Raw genomic sequence first — 21366 nt, 5'->3', positions numbered from 1 at the left:
TTTCAAGAGTCTACCCAAGCAGAGTGTCTAGGTGCTAGAGTAGACTTTCAAAAGTCTACCCAAGCGGAGTGTCTAGGTGGTAGAGTAGACTTTTAAGAGTCTACCCAAGCGGAGTGTCTAGGTGCTAGAGTAGGCATTTAGCAGAATGAGAAACAAAGCCTTTGATGTCACTTAATAATATAAACTATCACAGGCTTCACTAATTCGAGTCATTAGCGTCTCTTTTCCCAAGAACTTATGTCGCTTCACTTTGCTCTTGACAACTGACCAGAATTGCTCGATTGGATTCAGTTCGGGAAAATATGGAGGAAGATGTATACGAATCTGTATTCTCGTGAATTGATATATTTACCAATGTCAGTCGAACTGTGGATAGGGGCTTTCTCCATGACAAGGTAATGTCCCTTCATTTCGGGGTATTTGTCCATCTCATCGAGAGTAGCCTTTACAAAACTTAGGTAATGGCCTGTCACTGTCCCTGTGCTATAACCATCAGTCGCACGTCCAAACGTTTTCTTTTTGATACGCTTTGGAACTCTCAAGCTCACATTAATCAAATCAGTTGCGGATATTGCACCTAAAACTGATGTTGCGTTTGCCTTGGTTGTAGGTACTGTAACTACTATCATACAGGAGTTTCCTTCCTTGACCAAGCCATACCTCGTTTTGAGTTAATGTGAAAAGCTGCTTCATCAAGAAAGACGCATTTTGTTGTGAAATCCAGGTCGGTTTGCTGCCACTTTTGAACCCAATCGTACCGTTGCTGAATTTTTTCCTCGCTGTTCCTTTCCACCGGTTGGAATTGCGCCTGTTTAATGGACAGATTACACTGAGTTGTCATGAAATTGTAAACTGTACTACGAGAACATTGAGATCTACAAAGTTTTGCTTCCGATTTATGCTACTTCAGTTACAACAGCAGATGGATTGTCATCAATGTAATTTAGGAGAAATTTCTTATGCTCTTCCCCAAGAATACGACGTCGACCTGATTTTTTCTTTTTCTCGAAAATGCTTTCAGGGTCTTCGTAATAACGTTTGACCCATCGCTGAGCCTCACGAACATGAATACCTAATTGCCTTGTAGCCGCAGAAGCACTTAAGCACTTACTAAAAAATAAATGAAAACATCTAGTTTTTTTCATCAAAGTAAAATGTGTATCGTCGCTTATCGAATAACTCCATAGAAACATCTTCATCATGACTTCCAGCTGAAGCTGGATCCATCGTATGAATAGATCTTTCTGGAGGTTTATTCATTAGAAATTGAGTACGAGAACTTATTGTTTCAATAACAAATAGCTCTTCGCCAACAACAAGGTCCATGGGCTCAACTCCATTCTCATCAACAACACGTCCTTGTCCATCCTCATAAAGAAATTATCATTGTTGAACAAAGGAAATTTTTTGCACGACATCAAACTCAAAACAAGCGACTTTACTTCTTGAAATGACTGTACATGGGTCTCAAATGATGTATTCGTTATTGCTTTCGGCGTACTTCCATGACTTTGCTTTTATATCCACTTCCACCTTCTTCTACCTTAGAACAATATTTTCATGGCCCAAGTGGTGTACGTTCAAGCAGAGAGAAGAATCAGTGATCTCGACGAACGTTCGCCTCTTTTGCTTTTATCTCCACTTATCCAGGATTGATATCCTAGTAGATTCACAGAAACGAAAAACATTAGTACTTTTCGGCACGAATATGTCCTCTTCATAGCTTTACATTGCGATGTTTTGCGTTATTTTTAAAAATGGAAACCAGAGAAAATGTCAAAGGCCCAGAGAGTGAGCAAAGAGGTGCGTGTATATTGTTCCATTGCACAGACCTTTTTGGAGAGTATGTTCCTCATCCATGGGGACTTTAGAAGTGTCGGCTCCGTTAAGAATCTAGGCTTGCAGAGAACAAGAGAGGGCAACCTTCCTTAAAGAACAAAAATTCCACACAAGCTACATTAAACTTGTATCCTTTTCTGCTTGTACATATACAAGGAACCTTTATTGTTTTTGCTTTGATCTCATTAACTCTTTAAATAATTTACCTTGTATTTGTTACTGTCCTAAACTTGGGCTGATCGATTGACGACTGTATGATACTGTAATAAACGCGTCTTCTCTATTTTTCTATTATCATTACACTTGGTCGTAGTTGCATTACTGTTGCTGTTCTAAAACAAAAAGAAGTACGTTGTGTCATATCCTGCGTATCTTCGTGAGTCCGTCAATTCTTTGAATCCCTGGTTATGTAACCCAGAAGAGTTGGAGGCAATAAACCGTATCGCACATACGGGAACTACCCTGCTCCATTTTTGACACACGATTGTCAATCTTCATTACGTACCCTTACCAGCGAAGAAGCTAGTGCTACTGTAGCTATTTTACTTGACCGAAAAAACCGTTCCCATAAGTGCCTATATAAATGTGATAAATTCAATACATTCCCATCTTGTTGCTTTTACTGAGCGGTATCCGTGATAGTGTGGCAGTGCTGCTTCAGCAGGATTATTATTTTAAAGATCAGTAGCATATTTCATTTAGTTTAATTGAGTAAATTATTCATATTGCTTGTACACATTGGATGAGGTCATACTTTAGGGAGTTAATGGTTAACAGCTTTAGTTTGGGCACACTGAATGCCACCTGTACTTGTCATATATAGATGTCTCGTAAGCATAAGTAAGCGTTTCTATGTTTCAGTAAGAGTTGAATAGATTGCTTGGGTTTGAGCAATCGAAAAAGACAGTCAGGGTTCTTTGTGAATTAACTGCTCTTGGCGAAGTCTATCTCTGACTGAACGAAGTCCATCTTTACCGCCTTGGTCGGAGCAAAGAATAACTGGAGGTCTCTCATGACGTTACAGATATTTTGTTTAGATTCTTTTAATCTGACATTTGGCAGATAAAATTTCGCCTTTGAGTCTTCTACAAACAAAAATGTACAATTTTTCAAAAAAAACAGCATGCTATATAATGGTGGAATATATAAAATCACCACTCATACTGACAAGCAATCAAGGAAACATGTAGGAGTATCGAATTCAAATGATCTATTATATGAGTTATATGAGAGAACCTCGGTAGATTGCCATAAGATTGCTGCTACTACCCGATCCATTTTCAAGGTTGCTCAGGAAAGGGTGGTACACTACATACTTGAAACATATCCCATTCTCATTATGCTCCAGTCATCTTCCTGCGAACGTAAATCTTTCTCTTCGCGTCTAATCTGTGAGCGACAGGAACATATGCATGTACCGATATTATTATATTTAGATTTGTAATAAGGTTTCGGCTTTTGCAGTAAACAAAAAGCAATACATACAATCGTTGGTGGTGACACGCCGCTAGCTCCTTCCGACAAAAGAGAAGCGGCGAGCTGATGTGTTTTCACTAATGAATATAACAACCACAGTGTGATGACGGGATCCTCCTCACACAATATCTTATCATCGCCAACTTTCTCTCACGTAAGAGGGATTTTGCAGAGCAACACAAAGAAAGGAGACATGCGGATAATTGACGGAAGTAAATAAAAAAACCTGGAACAGCAATGTTAGGAGCATTCTTATCTTGATGATGCAATGATAGAGTACAATACGAACATTCTCGCCGTGGGAGATCATGGTCAAGACTCTATTAATTATTACATACTGTTTATCATTGTGGTTATGTGTGTAGCTCTGGTTTTTATGGAAATATGAACAGAATGCTAGAAAATCCCGGCTGTCATTTCTTTTTGTTCTTGCGTGTGGTGTGGTAGTATCATAGTAGTAACTAATCTCATGATCATTGAAAAGACCAGACCATATCAGGGAAATGTGAGATCCGCCAAGGGAGGAAAGTTCCGCTGAAAAAAACATATTTCGTTATGTAAGCATGAATTGGCAATGTGTCTGACATGGAAGAGCTATTTCACAAAGGGATGCCAACTTGTCCAATATCAAAGTAACATACAGGTAGTGTTCAAACTGAAGATTCTGCAACTGGCATCGGCTAGAAACTAGAAGAGCAGGAACAATCTTCAAAGAATTTGCATCAGTTTCGTCTTATGTAATGAAGTATCACTTTTCAATCCCACATCTGTAATTGCCTGTATTTTTTCTTTTTGAAGACAGAGACTTCAGCGACTGAGACAAAGAAAGATGCAGGTTTTACGGCTATCGGTGAGTTCTTGAGCGTTACTATTTCGCAGTAGCAAAGAAACAGGACAATGTTATTAAGATGTATTACCTTGCGTTAAAGTAAATGTAAGCAACGTCGTGCAAATGTCGCTTTTTTGTGCTACCTTCTCACCGAAGAGAAACATATGAAAAGTAATCCATTTGCCACTGTGCGCCATCCATCATACAGGAGATACAAGTAGCTGCTATATTAATATTCTTTTATACATATATGGCGATAGTCAAGTCAGATTCATATAAACGGATTTTTGTCATTTGCATGTTTCTTTCAATAGTAGTAGACTCCTTTCCAAATAAAATTACCGCTTCACACGAAGGCCCCGCAATATATACCACTGTATAACGGTTTTTGTTTTATTTTGTTTTTCACTATTTACTTCTTCAAGTTTTGTTCACGGATAAAGATCCATTCTAATTCAATAACTTCACGCCACATTGCGCTCTGTTTCCCAAAAGTGTACAAAATTGCCTCTTTGGCAAGCAAGATCCACCTTCGAACGCCACGTTCTTGGAACGTTTCGAGTTTTCGACCTTGAATTTCGTTTTGAATAATTGAGTTCCATGCAGACTTGGCGAGCAATAGCAAATGTTGCGCGAGCATTGGATGGTATGGGGGATAGATGATAGAGTATTGGACGAGGATATACATGCCGAGTTTTGTGGCGTTTCGCCAGTGGCCCTCCATCATTGTGTCGAAAAAGAGGCGAGTGCAAGTGGCGAGCGTGGTGATCCGGAAGGGAACAATTTCGGCGAGCGGGTACGTTAATACATGATCGATGGCTGATTCGAGGATTTCGCGATAGGATCCACCAGGGTATGGCAAGGCAGCGTTGGCGGGAGGGTCATCAAATTCGGTCAGCTGCTTCAGTGTCGCGGAGCTGCTTGCCGAAGGAGAAGAGCCAACGAATTGGATTACTGGGTTACTGGCAGCCCAAAGATAGGGCGTGAGAAATGGAAGCAAAAAGTGAACGTAGTATGGCAATGCTAATGGCTTTGAGCGATCCGGTACGGCCCCGTTACGTCTGTTGTATGTACTTGTCATTGCCGGCAAATCCCAGTCATTTTCTAAAAGATCCATGATCCGTTCACGGTCGCTCGTACCACCGTTGTTTAATAAGCTCTCAGCGCGATCCCAGTCCGACTCTTCCTCACCAAGCATAGCGTCGATCCGTCCCACAACATTATCGTCCCTGCAGCGTTCGCAGACGCACTTAAAAAAGTATTTTTCTTGTAGTGTCTTTTGTCGGTAGTGTCGGCTGTGTGCAATATCCACATAGGCAATTGTGATTTCCTCGTCGGGCTCAATGTTGTCAATTGCCTTGATCACGAGCAGTGCCCCATCAAACAGAACCGCTGCGTTGGGTCGGCACGAGTGGTTGAACAGGGACGCTACCGGATATGTACCCTCGCCGATCGTAAATAGCTGTTCGTCGTAGATGGCGAAATTATTGCATTTGAACCGTCCTAGAAAGCGCACCATATCCTTCTCTTGTAACGGCGTGTCACATAGATATGGTTTCTGCTTTGCTGTTTGGGCAACTGTTGCGTAGTGATCCAGCATGTAACGTGGATGGTCGTCCAGGTGATCCATCAACGACGCAAACGCTTCCATGGTAACCTGCACTGTTTCTTCATCGTTCGGTTCAATCTGTTGCTCTTGTGTTTTTGCACTACGCTTGATAAACCGCGAAACATTCAGGGTCACACGCTCTGTCATTTCCAGATCTAACTGCGAGTCATCCTCGTCACTCTCGACGGGGCTATGTTGCCCTTCTGCTGCTGGTCGACATACGAATTGATGGTAGCTTAGCCAAGCGTTTTTGAAACACGCCATATCGCAGAAATAAGCGGATTTGCAGCGTGAGCAGCGTTGCAATGGCGTTGCGCTATATTGAGATGTTGTGCCGAGTTTTCGAAAACAGTAGTTGCAAAATTCATGTCGACTGGCTTTGAGTGCTACGGTGCCGAGTGGTTGCGATGTCGTTATAATTGACCCACGTTTAAGTGGTGCTGTTGCAATGACGCTCCTGCTTTTTGCTTTGTCTTCTACTAGAGCCAGCTGGTAGCTTGCAAGATATCTATCTAACGATTCGCAAGTCATTTAAAAAAGGGGATTCCGGTAATGGGTTTAAATAAAAAAAGGTTTTGTTTTTTGTGAAGAAGAAAGAGAAAAAAAAGGTACAGGTACCACGAACAAACAAAAAAAAGTATGCACAGTGGTGTCCTTTTAATAAGGAAGAAGCTTAAACACTGGAAATTGACAGTCGCGCTTTCCACACCTCATTCACACACTCTCCAGTCCCAAAACCTTGTGTCACAAGCTTAGGTAAAAAACCCCGAAAATAGAATCAATTGTGGGCAAAAAAGAGCCTTATGAACCCATATCTGTAACGAGAAAATAGTATATTGGATGACATGATGCATAGTCCCAGGAGACAGAAAAATAGGAAATCATGCAAATAGCACTATCAGACCAGCTAACATATTCCTCATACACCTTGTTATACGTATCATCTTCAAAATCTTTCGAATCTTGTGAATGCATAAGCGGCATTATCGATGACAAAGCAGAATAACAAACTCTCTGACGTTTGCGCCATCATCATCATCATCATCATCAGGTCTCCTTTGCCCTACCAGCTATATGCCACTTATTGACATGTGCTTTTTAAAGTTTTCTCACTAGCCACCACGGTGTGAAAATCTTTTGTTTCTCGCTTCGTTGTTATGTTAAAACTTTTAACGGGGGTTTTTTTAAGATTGCTTGGGGTTAGCATATATTTGCATGATATACCATTATCAAAGTTGCATATCAAGGTCAATCACTGAGGATGGTCTTTGGATTTCAAAGCGAATCTAATCTTTGTTATATAGAGAGAGAAGGTAACCACGGGAGTAATTGATTCAATGCAAAGCATAGCAGGGGCATAACGAGCCACGTACATATTTGATTCTCTCGTGGAGGGCTTTTCTTCTTCCGGTTTGTTGTCAGGAGGGATGTATTTTTCTTTTACCGATGTTATTGGTGTGAAACAGTATAGACGATGGCTTTGTGTGATAATGTCATATGCAAATAGAACCCAGTGATCACTGATATCGCCAGTTGCCAATCTAAGGGAAAAGGGACAAAGAGTGAATTTTATCGTTACTACCATAGCTCCCACTTTGTGGCTCCATTATCAATATGACTTCTATAATTTCGCAACTTTTTGTGTCTGCTTAAGCTTCTCTCACTTCGTGTGCAGTGTCAGTTGGATCACACTTTCGGATGCCCCTCTAAGGTTATATTTTACAGGTGGGATCTCCTTCAAATTACTTTTCTTCGATTATACGCTCAAAATGACAGAGTGACCTAGGGACTACGTCATGAAAAACCATTTTTCTGATCAAATAGAGATGTACGTATACTACTATATGAATGAGCTCCTAATCGCTCAACATAGTGATGAATACGGTATCTTATCTTACATTATATCGCTGTTGTCGCAAAGCATTTCTGGAGGTAACTGCAGTTAATGTGCCTTTCTGGTGCTCTTCCTGGTCTCGAATGGCTCTAAAAGGGGTGTGGAAGGCTACAAGATTACTAGACGGCCTGTCAGCACTATCTGCACTTTTTGAATGTACGCCTTTTATTCATCACACAGTTTGTAGTTTATATTGCTCTTAGCTTCTATAGTCGCAACCGTGTAAAAAGAAGAGTTCAAGCAAGATGCTTACCCTTGGACACGGTTGATTCTTATGATATATCTTTAGTTCTTGATATGTAGCTCTGATACTATATATTAAGCTCTATAGACTACTTAATTTATTCTATAGTATCGTTTTTTACCATTTTTTCGCAAAATTATTTCTGTTCGTCGCACTGTACGGAGTAATAAGTAAGTATCTAATATTATGCAGACAAAGGCTGTCATTCTCATTATTCCACAGATACATCTCGAATACAAACCTGCCAGCTATTTGATTTGGCGGAGCATTTAACACTGAAAACACAACTCATACCAATCTAGTAGTATTCCAAAAGGTACAAAGTGGTTCAACTTGATACTATCGGCATTATCTGGAAAACAAGTATCACGATTTCAAGATGCAACGATTACAAAACAAAGTTCACATCATTGACCCAAAACATCGAAATCCTGACTTTAGTAACAGATGAAAATGATAACTTAACGACGCCTTCTCCTGTATCAAACGTTAGATAATAAAGTAGCAAACATTGAACGTAGAAAGTTGTGCTTTCCCTGTAAGGCTTGTATTGCGAAATATGTTAGAGTGAGATGTCATCTAGTCTTGCGTTTTCCACAGCCGTTCTCAAGGAACTATATCTGCAGTGGTCAAAGAGTCCATCAGAACTATACAAACACTTGGCATCTGCACCGAATACGTCCCAATTCATGCTATACTTGTTTTGAGTAACAACATGGATAAAATCCATCTGAATGAACAAACAAAAGCTTTTGTTGAGCGTATCTATAGCGCAGAACTCCGCTCTTTCCTTCTTAGACACGTCTATTGATAGCTATACCACCTATGCAACGAGAGAGGATACCAAAAGCTTTGATCTCCTCTTCAAAGTGAGACATTACCTACTTTTCAGACTATGCGAAAATCGAATAATACGTGTCAGTTTCCAGAAAAATCAAGGATGTGTCTATAAGGGCGTGGCGGTTAAAGCAGTTTGCAAAAGTTGGAGAGGGTGCAATGATTGTGATCGAGGACGAATATGGGATGTTTAATTAATTGGAAACCCATAGCTGACCCTACAGCATATAAGGCTGGTAATACAAATGGTGTATATATAACTCAGTCAAGAGAGAGAGAGAGAGCACAGGGTGCACTTGCGCGTGGCACTGCCCATTTTACCATCGAAAGCCAAGAAAACAACCAAAAAAGAAAACCCACTCTCTCTCCTTTTCCTCCAATCCTTTTACTTCTCGACATTGATGAAGCCGCTGCCGTTCATTACCGGCTTACTCTTCCTCCACCTTCCAATTGCCATAGCGGCCGCAGTTGATTCATTGTTAGTGAAGCGTCAAGGTACCGTGTCCTCTCTTCCTTTTCTGACATTACTTTTAAATTCTTAAAGATTCGCCCAGAAATTAAAGAAGAAAAAACGTTAACAACTAAATCCGTTGCCATGATCTTGTTGTAGTGGTCGCTTCTGCCGCGTGTGCAAGTCTTGAAAACACACAAGGAATATGCTCACCTAGCTCGTCGTCTATCTGGTATAATGGAACGTACCAAGAACTAACGTGGAAGTACAAGTATGTTGCACCAAAACACAAAACCGACAAAAAATAGAGTCGAGCATACACATTTTTAAAACTGATCCCAAACTTGTTTTAGCAATCCAAAGTACATGACAAGCCAGGTAAGCCATGTGTGCTCAAGATATCGGGCGCCCGTGAAAATAGATACAAAATTGGACTATGGACCAAATGAAAAACTTACTTATTTGTTTTATTTATATTTATATTTCTTATTGTTGGTGTGCGATCCTTAGAACACCGTAAACGTCCACTTGCTTTATATGATCGATGATGAGTACACCAGCATCAAAAATTGGACGGATCAGGCCTTGTCGCCCGGTACGATTGTCGAACTCGTTGATGACACCTGGTTCCCGTCCCTGCTCCCCGATAACAGCGCCAATAAGACCTGGGAACCTTACATTTATGTCATTACCGACGGCTACGACTACCGAGAGGAAATCGAATACGATTACAACTTCCCAGCGCCCATTCAGTTCCAGTTGATTCGTACGTGCAACGTTCCAATTCCCATGTTAGGGAGTGGGTTAATATTGGAAAGATAGGGGACGCAGGGGAAAAGAGAGCATGGAGAGAGACACCCTAAACGGTCACATAAAATAACTAGAGAGAGAGAGAGAGGCTGACCATTATTATTACTGTCCTTCTCTATTAGAAAACGCGCACAATTCCTCGACATCGGATTCCGGAAATGGCGACGGTAACGGCAACAGCAACAGCAGCGAATCCAGTAGCGGCCTCAAGGGCTGGATGATTGCCGTTATTGTTATAGCGTGTGTTCTATTCGTGGCAGCACTAGCAGCACTATTCTGGCTTTTCCGCCGACTACGGAGAAACAAAGCGGCAGCAGCAGCCGGTGGTGACCAACGCAACCTCATCCAAGGCAACAACGGTGCTTCACAAATGAGCTCGCCTGTTATTCCTGCCGCACGACCGTTCGCGGGCTCGCTTACAAACGCCTCATCGATGGGCGGCGGCGACGCACGCAACGACATGTCTTCGATTCACTCCTCCACGCCGATTGTTTTGCACGGCGGCTCACAAAGAACGGCCAACTCACCCATCACACACTCGCCATCTTCGCCAAAGAGCATGAGCGACTTTGACAAGTCATCGCCGGCGGTGGCGCATATTATGCAGCAACAAGAAGCGCGACAATCCAGCTCTATCCTGAGCTCAACCGACGCCATCATGATTGCCGACACGTTCAGACAATTCATGCGCAAACCCGAGTGGAACGAGCACCACGACGAAGAAGACGAAGAGGTGGGCGGTGCGTTCAAATCTCAACATTTCGCTGACTCTGACAATGAAAAGCGCAAACGCGTAGGCGACGAATTGTTGCGCAAAGAATTGGCCCAAGAGGGAACATCTGTGCAGCAGATAGAACGGAGGTCGACCCGGTTAAAAGACAACTCGACGAACAACGACGACAATCATCACACAGCATGACGATATACCCTCTCTCCCACTCCCCTCATTTCCACACTTCCCACACTCACCAAGACTGTTTGTTTTTTCCCTCTTTTCTTTTTAATTTCAATGCGCTCCTCCAGTCAACACACAACACCAAACCATGTATTTGTTTTACTCTCTTTCTTCTCTACCACTAATATCTGGCATCTTTCTCCATGAAAACTCTATGTAAGAGTAGAGGAATCTCTTGCAGCACTCAAAAATTCAAACTAAAAACACCCAATGTGAGCATCTTTTTGTTTGCTCTATTCGCCCTCAGCACTGTATCTATCTACTTTTAGCAGAACCAAAAGTCGGGCAGTCATGTACATATACCTGGGCAGGAAAAACACTTGGGCATCTGATGAATCTTCTAAAGTAGTATGAAAAAGGATTATGTTTGGAAACGGGCGAGTGACACAAGATCCTATTAGCCCTGACTGATCGAGATTGATCAACCATGTAAACCTGTCATCTATATGTCTCGATACTGTAGATATGACGTATCTCGTAATCTATCTGTTACTCGTAATATATCAAGCGGGGAGAGGATATATCGATGCCCTGGAGTGTTTGGAGTGTTTGGAGTGTTTGGAGAGTCTGAGAATCAACAAGGGATCAACAATGTGTGCATCCTACATTGCAGCGTATGATAGAAGCAGCGTTTCGATCAAGAGATGGTTCAAAATGGACGGGAGGAAATGCATGTGTACTATATAGTTCCAAAACAAATGTATATACATAGGAGCTATTGCATGGTATCTCGAACTGATTTGATGAATCTGGAAATGCTGTCTTCATTCACGTTTAATTGGTCTTGTTGTCCTCTTTCTGTGGTGGTAGTAGCAGCAGCAGCAGCAGCAGCAGCAGCAGAAGGCGACTCAGACGAATCCTTTTTTCGTCGTTTAGCCATCATTGCTTGCCGGCGCTCACGCACCTTGTCTGCATTCTTTTGTATCGCAGCCTTTCGTCGCTCTGCAACAGTTTGTTTGTTTCTTCGTGCCGCTTCGGTCTCTTCCCGCATCTGTTTCAGCCGTTCCATTTGCTCTGTACGTTGTTCATCGTCCGTCGCAAATTGATAGAATCCAACACCTCGTGTTCGATTTTCTTGTTTAGCGTCGTAATGGCGAATGCTGGCTCGATCAGCATATCCAACATGTTCACGAGGCATTGGCGGTGGTGAAGGTGACCGCGAAGGTGATCGTGAAGGAGATGGCGATGGGGAACGTGCGGGTACTTGGCTTCGTCGAACAGTACGTGTACGGCCAAAATCATCTTCGTATTCAACCCAAGGATCGTCGTCGTCGTCGTCGTCGTTGTTGCTATCTTTACTACGATCGTCGTCGCTATCCGTTGATTTTCGACTACGTTTATTATACTTTGCATCTTGTTCTCGTTTCAATGCTTCGCGCTATCGAGATCCAGAACAAAATCAGCATGTCTTGAAAGACCAATTATTTACCACCAATGTTCTCACATGTCTATTTCCCTTCTGCATGTGTCAATTACCTCTTCCCAGAACTTGCGATCAAAATCGATCAAGGCTTCTTCGTCTTCGCTTTCATCGTCCCTTCGAGCCCGTGTCCGCATTTCTTCATATATTTTAGCTTTTCGTTCAAGTGCTTCTCGGCTTCGTGCGTATGACTGGCTATCAACTTCTTCGAGACGCTGGACTTGATCGCGCTCTGCTCGAGAGTTGACACCTTTGTTCTGTCGTGCCCATACTGCAGGTTTCTGTTATAATGAAGAGAGACAAGGAGTTAAATATAAAAGTAATTTATTTTCAAGGATAAAAAATTGCCTTTCTCCTTTACCTTGTCGCTGCGTCGATTCGCTGCAGGGCCATGTTTGGCTCCTGATCGTACCCGTTCAAATTGCTCCGTTTGTTGGGCTAATTGTGCTTTTAAGTCGACCAACTGTATAATATTGGAAAATAAGAATAATTAGTAATCATCAATGAGTCAAAAGTTGTTTTAAAAAGGACATGTACCGACGCAGCACTGTAGTCGATGACTTGCTTGGGTGGCATGAGGGGAGGAAGTTGTAAAGGGTCTTCAGCACTGCGGTCTATGCGACCGGAAGCCGAATTTTATGAACTTTTGCCTCTTGGTCAAAACTTTTTTTTCGAACAAATTCTCTGCTAACATAAAATATGGTATGGTGTAGAGATATACTTTTTTTAAGAAATGATTATAATCTGACCATGCATCTCCCATCAAACGAAACACACAATAGAAAGTTAAAGCGCTTTCACGATCGTCCAACGATTATGTTCGTGAGCGATCGCAGGATCTTCACAAAGTACAACGCAATCTAAATCCTACGATCCATCCTTTTGAACAAGGCCGAGAATATGTTCGTGCCCTGAACACCGTTAAACTCGAGCGAATGTTTGCCAAGCCATTTGTGGGTGCACTTGGTGGTCATATCGATGGCGTCTATACCATGGCGAAACATCCTACTCGACTAACCAGCATGATTTCCGGCAGTGGCGATGGTGGTATGTAGTATGACCAGGCTAAGAGAGTCTTGCGTTCAGAGAACGAAAGCCACACACGGACAGAAGTATTAATTTGTCACATGGTAACAGAACTTCGAGTATGGGATCTTGCGGACCAAAACACTGTCTGGCGAGCAAATGCGCACAACGGTATCGTTCAAGGCGTATGTGCCGGCAGCGATTCTCGATTCCTGTCTTGTTCCACTGACAAGACCGTCAAGATTTGGGATACCAGCGCATCATCCGAACCTATCAACACCTATGTTGGCAAGTACGCATTCATGAGCTTGTCGCACCACCGCAAAGATCCACTTTTCGCAACAGCAGGCAACACAGTAGACGTATGGGATGAATCGCGATCTGAACCTATTCACGAATTTGAATGGGGCGCCGATTCGTACCAGAGCGTCAAATTCAACCAGGTCGAAACAAATATTCTAGCCAGCACAGGAACTGATCGAACAATTGTTTTGTACGACTTGAGAACCAGCCAGCCTATTTCCAAGGTTGTCATGGCAATGCGCACCAATGCTATTGCATGGAACCCTATTGAAGCATACACTTTTGCTGCTGCAAATGAAGACCACAACACTTATTTGTTCGATATGCGGAATATGGAGAGCGCACATAATGTTTTCAAGGATCACGTTTCAGCAGTGTAAGGGAAACCGGGAAGAAGAATAGCAAGCTCAGTGGGCTACAATCGGTTACTCACAGGTACACCTTTATTTTTTCCATTAGCATGGATGTTGATTTTGCTCCAACTGGCCAAGAAATTGTTACGGGTTCATATGATCGAACACTGCGCATCTACAACACTACCCAAGGCCACAGCAGAGATGTGTACCACACTAAGCGTATGCAAAGGTAAGCATATATTTCCTTTTGTGGCGTCCAAGATGATGTTGGTGTTATGTGCAAAATGCCACGGTGGTATAGAAGCGGAATTACTAACTGCTTTTGGCTATGTACAGAATCTTTTCAGTACAATTCAGTATGGATAGCAAATTCGTCCTTTCCGGATCAGACGACGGCAATATTCGCTTGTGGAAGTCAAATGCTTCCGAGAAACTTGGTGTCAAAGACTGGCGAGAGCGTCATCATTTGGCATATGCTGCTTCGCTCAAGGAACGCTTCAAGCATATGGATGAGATTCGACAGATTGATCGTCATCGTCCTTTGCCTGGTGATGTCAAACGAGCCGATAGACTCAAGAAGCAGTTGTTGGCATCTGAAAGGAGAAAGGATGATAACCGCCGCAAGCATAGCAAGAAGTACGATGAGGAAAAACGGATACCGGAACGAAAGAAGGCCATTATTGGCGTTGCAAAGTAGCACATACAATCGCAGTAATAGAAGCATTTCTCAAAAGTCCAAAACCCATTATTCTCTTTTTCTGTTTTCTTTAATCGCATGGCATTATCATTACCTTTTTTTCCTTCTTCCTTGTACAATAATACACTTTATCACTCGCGCACATATCGTCATATTGTTCCTGAAAAATATGAAGGCGGGAAACCGTAATAGGTTTAAAGCTGGTTGCACTAATGGTGGTTCATTTATCGTCGCACATTACAATATATTTGTGTGTCACGAAGTTAGTATGGAAGTCATCTTGACGGAGAAGAATGTTTATGCACATCCAACTCGCTAGAAAGTGTTCAAGATACAAACTATAGACACCACAACGTTGAATTGTACGTGATCGTTTATGCTCAAAGAGAGTTTTAATCAAGACGGAAATGCCCCGAAAGTGAGTACCTGATGTAAGTTATATAGAGTGGTAGTAATCAGAAAATCATCCCGCGTCGTGCGATATCTTTTTACCACGATCAACAGATGGACCCGCTTCCTGTGAAAAGTGCGGGGATGCTTCTCCTTTCAATTAGTAACAACTATCTGGAGCAGGCGCGTATAAAGGTTTTTACTACTATGCGCTATATGAACTTTTGTGTGCCTTTGCCTGGCAATTATGTAGCGACCAATGCAATGTTCCGATGATCTGTACGTCATTAAATCAACGTTTAATTGAGAAATAGTAATAATAAACGTCACACCCACAGCGTCCAACAAAAAGCACAACCGACATGATTTTTGTGTTATACTGCTATACATTATCTACATAATATTCAAGGCTGTGGAGGGATTCATAATATGAGTATACACTCATCGCGGTGGAAAACAATATAAAACAAACTCAGGCAAAAGTATACCTAAATGTCGATCAAGCAATAAGAGACCATATGAACCTGATGAAAAGCAAAACCTTCGGATATCTGTCATCTGTTACGGTCACGTCTGACCCTACGAAACAAATTGAGTTGTTCTTCTAGATACCGCACAAATTTCTTAGTATGTAATAGCTGCGAATCTAGACAATCAGACTGTGATGTAATGATAGCAATATCTCCTACGCTACATCACTCTATACATATTGTGCATATTGACTACAAGATAATCACGATCGTTCATCGCCGACTTTGATGCATGCAAAGGTCCGGATTTAACCTTGTACCAGTGATATATCTTTTTTGGATGAATACCAGAAATTTACAATGATCCCCAAGTTGGATCGTATGTCAACGATCAAATGTATATCGCAAATATCGATGTTCCATCCTTCTCCATATATTTTTAACGAGGTTTACTGTGAGCTGGATCTCCTACAAACTTTGCGGCCATTTTCATCACTACTACTGCTGTCAAGCAGATTTTTTTTTGGATTGCTTCGTATATTGAGGTGTGCATGTCATCAGAAAGCCTTCTTCCTGCTTATCGATCTCCTATAATCACAGCAACATGATATTGGAAAGATACACCAATTACAATCCTTGAAGTTTTACTTGATCTTAATGGGCTGTGCGCAATTTTTTTAATCAACTTTTATCCGACATACAGTCCAATCTTATTGTCTCAGGCTCTTGTACCGGGCAAAAAGATATCCCACGTCCACAGTCCATGGTGCGTGGTTGCACGAAAACTATTTTCCAGCATTAAAGGAGCTTTGGCGGCATGTTATTTCTTTCGGCATATGATATAATTTAGGTGCCTCCTGTGAGTGACATTGAACTACGTAACTGTGCAATTTATAGCCTGTACATCTACGATATATGACTTGCTGGAGCCATTGATTGTGTAGCTGCACCGCGAAAGTACAAGGATTCCCACACTCCCAGCCATACACTCTGATATAGTTAATCGCCGTAAAATGCCACCCACACCAGCATCATCAGCAGCTAGCAGTTTTTGACTTATGATGCGCTAAAATAGTGGATCTGCCAACTCTAAAACTTGACAGAATTAAACAAGAACAAATGGCATGTTGATGTTCTTTGGAATTATTCAGAGCTAATATATACATTAATGACCGTACCATAAGCATATGCTGTTTAGTTTCGTAATAATGCGACACACAGCCTTAATATGGATTCAGAATAAAAGATCGACAACCCGATCTTTTCCATCGTTACATCAAGGCTCCTTCATTCATTTAGCTTGTACTTTACACAGCGCTTCGTCCTACATACACCCTTTTCAACAAACGTTCATGCGCGTACACATCCCACAAAGCATAATATTCACTCTTGCTGAGAGAAACGGTTAGAAACATCACATGAATATATATCATCAGCTCATTCATCACTCTCGTCTTTTCGACACTGCGTATTCTACACACATGACTTTTCCGCATGGTGCCAGCACTGTGGGAGCCACCACGCGAGAAATATCGGGTTCAGGGCAGCAGGGTGTGTTAAAACGTCTTTATATTCTACGAATGTCCTAAGTCGAGGCGGTAAATATATGACTTTTTGACCAATCAACATTGCTTACAAATAGATGTAATACACATATAATGTTACTGCTTCTCTTTGATTCTTCTCCAGATGACAGCAGATCCCATCGGTTGTGTTATGTACACTGAAGATCGATCGTTGCTAAATCTGTATGACTGGTACATTATTTAATAAAGAGAAGGTGATGCTCATCTACACAGAAAGATGGATCAAGCAAGCGGGGAAAGCTGTATGTGCTACGGCGGGAAACTGAAGGCGGGTGGAATTATTCGGGTGAAACATCATCAAGACATAAAAAAACCGTTCTGCCAAGCTGTTACTGTTCCCCTATAGACCGGCCCAGGTAAAACGGCCGTCTTCTCTTCAACGTTAATACAGTAATCAAAACAGGCAAAGTCGCAAAAGAGAGATGTGGAGAAAAAAGCAGGGAAAAAGGCGCAAGGGGAATTAGGGGCAAATGAGGTGACTGGGCATAATTTACGAGTAAAAAAACGTATAAATAGGGATGGCTTCGTGACAGACAGGAGTTCCATATTCAAGCAACAGCAAGTCCTTCTCTCTCATATAATCATCCAACATGAAGCTTATCTCCATCTCCTTGTCAATCCTTTTGGCTGCCACCAGCGCAGTTATGGCTAGACCTGTTACTGAGACTACAACCATCGTCAAACGTGCATCTGCTGCCGACTGGAAGGACCGCTCAATCTATCAGCTCCTGACCGACCGCTTTGCTCGAGGAGATGGTTCCACTGACGGCTGTTCAAGTCTATCCAGCTACTGTGGCGGTAATTACCAAGGCATCATCAGTCAGCTCGACTACATTTCTGGTATGGGGTTCGACGCTATTTGGATTTCGCCCATTCCTGCCAACTCGCCCAACGGCTACCATGGCTACTGGGCTACCAACTTTGAGGCAGTAAACGAAAACTTTGGCTCAGCTGATGATCTTCAAGCCCTGGTGTCTGCAGCACATGAGCGTGGCATGTATGTCATGCTTGACGTCGTGCCAAACCATGCGGGTCCTACAAATAACGGTGACTACAGTGACTACACATTCAGCTCAGCGGAAAACTATCATTCTCAATGCTCCATCGACTATGATGATCAGAGCTCTATTGAACAGTGCTGGGTTGCTGACGAATTGCCTGACATCAACACCGAGGATGACACCATTGTTTCCAAGCTGCACGAAATTCTTTCCAATTGGATCACCACCTACGGTTTCGACGGTATCCGTATCGATACTGTGAAACATGTTCGTATGGACTTCTGGGGTGACTATCAAGCTGCTGGCGGCGTGTTTGCTACTGGCGAGTAAGTGATAGTTCTCTTTGCAAAAGCGAGAACCTGTAAAGCGTTCTGAGCCTTGGGATGTTCTTAACTAACGAGTTCAATAACCCCTTATCTTTGTATTTCAATTCAGAGTTTACCATGGTGACCAAGCGTACGTGGGACCTTACCAGGAGCAGCTCGATTCATTGATCAACTTTCCATTGTATTATGCACTCAACGAGGCTTTCTCCTCGGGCGGCACCATGAGTCGCTTGTCAAACCAGTTGAACGACAACAGTGATTCTTTCAGGGATGTCAGTGTCCTCACAAATTTTGTCGATAACCATGATGTCGTCCGCTTCTTGAACGCCAACGATGACGTATCTCTGTTTAAGAACGCATTGGCATTCGTGTTCTTGGCTGAAGGTATGTCTGTCTTTACTGTTCAATATAAAAATATAATTGTGATATGCTTACAGAAAGTGAAATTTTTATAGGCATCCCGGTGGTAATTTCTCGTTCTCTACCCTTCTTTTCTTTTTATGATATATGCATACATATCACGTGTCCTCTAATGAAAGTTATTACGATAATCATTTGATAGATGTATTACGGCTCAGAGCAAGGTTTCTCGGGTGGCGCAGATCCCGCTAACAGAGAGGCACTCTGGACCACTGGCTTCGACACTTCGAGTGACTTGTACCAGTTTGTTGCGACCGTCAACAACGATGTCAGACAAAAGAGCGGCAAAACGGTGGTGATGAACGTTGATGTGCAGGATAACACTTATGCCTTCATCCATGGTAACGCTTTGGTCGTCCTCAACAACTATGGTAGCGGTGCTAACAATGAGGTGACCATCAGTGTCGGTGCAAACATTGACGACAACACGGCCATGACCGATGCTATCAGTGGCGCTGAAGCCACCGTCTCCAGCGGCAGCATCACGTTCACAATTACGGACGGTCTTCCAGCCATCTTTGTCGCTTCGTCTTAAATAACCTATCCGCGCATCAGACGAGCCATTATACGATATACGATATACCGTGCTACATAGTAGATATAATATTTTTGAAATAAACAAAAACTGTATACATTATCAACTTACCAACTTATACATCATAAGTCGCTTTACAAATTGTTCACAATACATATTGTGATCAAGTTTTGTTTTATTAATGCAAATGAGTACTTTTTCAATTGATGTTCGAGATATAAAGATGTAAAAATTGGTTAATTAAAAGAATAGAAATGCAAGATGTTGGATATTCGTACACGTGTGTTATCGATATTTCAGTTTTATGCAGTCTTGACGGTAACAACATCACCTGCCTGGATCAGCAGTAAGCTCTCATCGAATTTTTCCTTCAAATCTTTTTTGTCCTTGTTTTTGGACTTTGGATGCGAAGTTAAAAGCTTGATAGCCTTTTTTCGAGCATCTTTTATCGACAATGGGGACTATGTTGAAAACACAGAATCAGCAACCACCCTTTCGTTCTGTTTGATTGGACATTGTGAAACCACCAGAAAACTCACCTTCGAGGTACGAAGAGCTTCACGGAGGGCAAATTCAACAGCTTTTCCAGCATCACCTGGAAGTTCGGTCTCTTCCCACTTGGCTCCATTCTTAGCCTTTTTGTTCGATTCGTCCTCTTCTTCGTCTTCCTGCATGCGCTTCTCACCAGTGGATGCTTCTGTAGCCTTCTTTTTCTTCAGTTCGTCAACAAGGGACAAAGGCTTTGCTGGAGCACTGGCTTGCTGCTTTTCTTCCTGCTTCTGTTGAGGTTCTTGCTTCTTGTTGTTGTTATTATTCTGTCCGTTCTTTGCGCCGCTGTTATTGTTGTTCTTGTTGTTTCCCTGCAATTTCTGTATGAACTTCTAGTGCGTAACATTTCTTTCCCTACTATTGCTACTGTCAGTGGTATTACCTTTTTCTTGTACAACGACTTTTGATATTTCTCAGCTTCGGATATGCAAGAGGTATGTGCTTTGTATGCAGTGCCCTGGAATGTAGTTGAGCAATCAATGCAGGTAAACGTAGCATGACAGCGGTTACGATGCTGATCGAGTTTGGGTTTTTTGACAATGTCGCCACAATTATCGCACTGGAAGCTAGAGAAAACAGAAGATATAAAAGCAATTGTAAGAAGCTGTACAAATGGTTAGGGCAACTACTATAGCGTACCTGACCATGATCTCTATGCTATTTGACAATTAAAACGGAAAGTAAAAAGAGTGTGAAACTAAGTTTCTAGGAAGAATCACAAGCAAAGCCACCCGATTCATGCAAACGGCGGCATTTTTTTAGCTGACTCTAGAAATAGTACCTTACTGAAAAGTACACACTAGCCGTCAAATAATGTATCATTAGGATTGCCTTTAAATGATCGAGCCCGCCATAGCTTGTTGGGTGGTAGCCATTTTAATGGTGGTGATTAAGAGCTCGTTGCCAGCAGCGATCCGCTTGGGTGTTATCGTATCCCTTACAGAAATACTCGGCCATAAAATTGTCATCTACATATCGACGGGGTTTTACGCCGAGCAAGAGGTATCGAGGTACGATGAGATAGATATTAAGTGAAGTTGCCACACATATGTCATGTAACAATAAATTAAGAAACCAAAATCAATAATAGGCGTCCGCTGAGAAGAACGAACCACAATTCAGTCAAAACATAACGGACACGTCTTGCTATATACTCAGATATTCATCCGCTACAGCCAACACCTTTCCAACAATCATTTAAACGTACGTTCTCTTTAACTTCTCACTGCTACAGTGAGATTATCCCGTTGTTGGAATGTCTTTAAAACCTTAAGCTTCCAATGGAATGGATACAGTGTTTGTCTAGTTTGCCACAGACAGACCATATTCTAATGGTTACAGTA

General features: G+C 42.1%; 6 protein-coding genes across 6 annotated transcripts; 3 read left to right on the top strand and 3 right to left on the bottom strand.

Moving 5' to 3' along the window:
- Nucleotides 1–4493: 4493 nt before the first annotated feature.
- BDB00DRAFT_804434 (uncharacterized protein) lies at nt 4494–6425 on the bottom strand. The gene has a single exon (XM_053122114.1). It carries the CDS (start codon nt 6282–6284, stop codon nt 4557–4559), a length of 1728 nt encoding a protein of 575 aa, XP_052983698.1. The 5' UTR covers nt 6285–6425; the 3' UTR covers nt 4494–4556.
- A 3005-nt stretch (nt 6426–9430) lies between these two features.
- Nucleotides 9431–11248, top strand: BDB00DRAFT_623232 (uncharacterized protein). Its single transcript, XM_053118066.1, has 3 exons — nt 9431–9557; nt 9690–9945; nt 10112–11248. The coding sequence occupies exons 1-3, from the start codon at nt 9546–9548 to the stop codon at nt 10906–10908; spliced, it is 1065 nt and encodes a 354-aa protein (XP_052983697.1). The 5' UTR covers nt 9431–9545; the 3' UTR covers nt 10909–11248.
- A 411-nt stretch (nt 11249–11659) lies between these two features.
- On the bottom strand, nt 11660–12940 carry BDB00DRAFT_881657 (uncharacterized protein; the record flags this gene model as incomplete). The annotated part of the gene is made up of 4 exons (XM_053128094.1): nt 11660–12289; nt 12421–12645; nt 12726–12827; nt 12902–12940. 4 exons carry the CDS (start codon nt 12938–12940, stop codon nt 11660–11662), a joined length of 996 nt encoding a protein of 331 aa, XP_052983696.1.
- A 64-nt stretch (nt 12941–13004) lies between these two features.
- Nucleotides 13005–15063, top strand: BDB00DRAFT_804424 (WD40-repeat-containing domain protein). Its single transcript, XM_053122113.1, has 5 exons — nt 13005–13066; nt 13147–13411; nt 13502–14069; nt 14153–14278; nt 14386–15063. Exons 1-5 carry the CDS (start codon nt 13064–13066, stop codon nt 14744–14746), a joined length of 1323 nt encoding a protein of 440 aa, XP_052983695.1. The 5' UTR covers nt 13005–13063; the 3' UTR covers nt 14747–15063.
- Nucleotides 15064–17782: 2719 nt separating this feature from the next.
- On the top strand, nt 17783–19474 carry BDB00DRAFT_868465 (a-amylase; the record flags this gene model as incomplete). The annotated part of the gene is made up of 4 exons (XM_053126475.1): nt 17783–18519; nt 18629–18903; nt 18975–18985; nt 19082–19474. 4 exons carry the CDS (start codon nt 17783–17785, stop codon nt 19472–19474), a joined length of 1416 nt encoding a protein of 471 aa, XP_052983694.1.
- Nucleotides 19475–19587: 113 nt separating this feature from the next.
- On the bottom strand, nt 19588–20743 carry BDB00DRAFT_804417 (LYAR-type C2HC zinc finger-domain-containing protein). The gene is made up of 4 exons (XM_053122112.1): nt 20663–20743; nt 20406–20589; nt 20014–20334; nt 19588–19935 (listed from the first exon to the last, which is right to left on the bottom strand). Exons 1-4 carry the CDS (start codon nt 20668–20670, stop codon nt 19777–19779), a joined length of 672 nt encoding a protein of 223 aa, XP_052983693.1. The 5' UTR covers nt 20671–20743; the 3' UTR covers nt 19588–19776.
- Between the last annotated feature and the right edge of the window lie 623 nt (nt 20744–21366).

Source organism: Zychaea mexicana (genome assembly GCF_025766255.1).
Source record: "Zychaea mexicana strain RSA 1403 chromosome Unknown BDB00scaffold_9, whole genome shotgun sequence".
In the NCBI taxonomy this organism is placed as follows: domain Eukaryota; kingdom Fungi; phylum Mucoromycota; class Mucoromycetes; order Mucorales; family Lichtheimiaceae; genus Zychaea; species Zychaea mexicana.
This window is presented reverse-complemented; position numbering and strand designations above follow the sequence as displayed.

Coding starts and splice junctions, on each gene's coding strand:
- BDB00DRAFT_804434 (XM_053122114.1), bottom strand. CDS start 6,284: ATGACTTGCGAATCGTTAGATAGATATCTTGCAAGCTACCAGCTGGCT.
- BDB00DRAFT_623232 (XM_053118066.1), top strand. Junction 9,946..10,111: donor CATTCAGTTCCAGTTGATTC/GTACGTGCAACG, acceptor CTTCTCTATTAG/AAAACGCGCACAATTCCTCG.
- BDB00DRAFT_804424 (XM_053122113.1), top strand. Junction 14,070..14,152: donor AAGGATCACGTTTCAGCAGT/GTAAGGGAAACC, acceptor TTTTTCCATTAG/CATGGATGTTGATTTTGCTC. Junction 14,279..14,385: donor CACACTAAGCGTATGCAAAG/GTAAGCATATAT, acceptor GGCTATGTACAG/AATCTTTTCAGTACAATTCA.
- BDB00DRAFT_804417 (XM_053122112.1), bottom strand. Junction 20,335..20,405: donor AGTCGTTGTACAAGAAAAAG/GTAATACCACTG, acceptor CAGAAATTGCAG/GGAAACAACAAGAACAACAA. Junction 19,936..20,013: donor AAGCTCTTCGTACCTCGAAG/GTGAGTTTTCTG, acceptor TTTTCAACATAG/TCCCCATTGTCGATAAAAGA.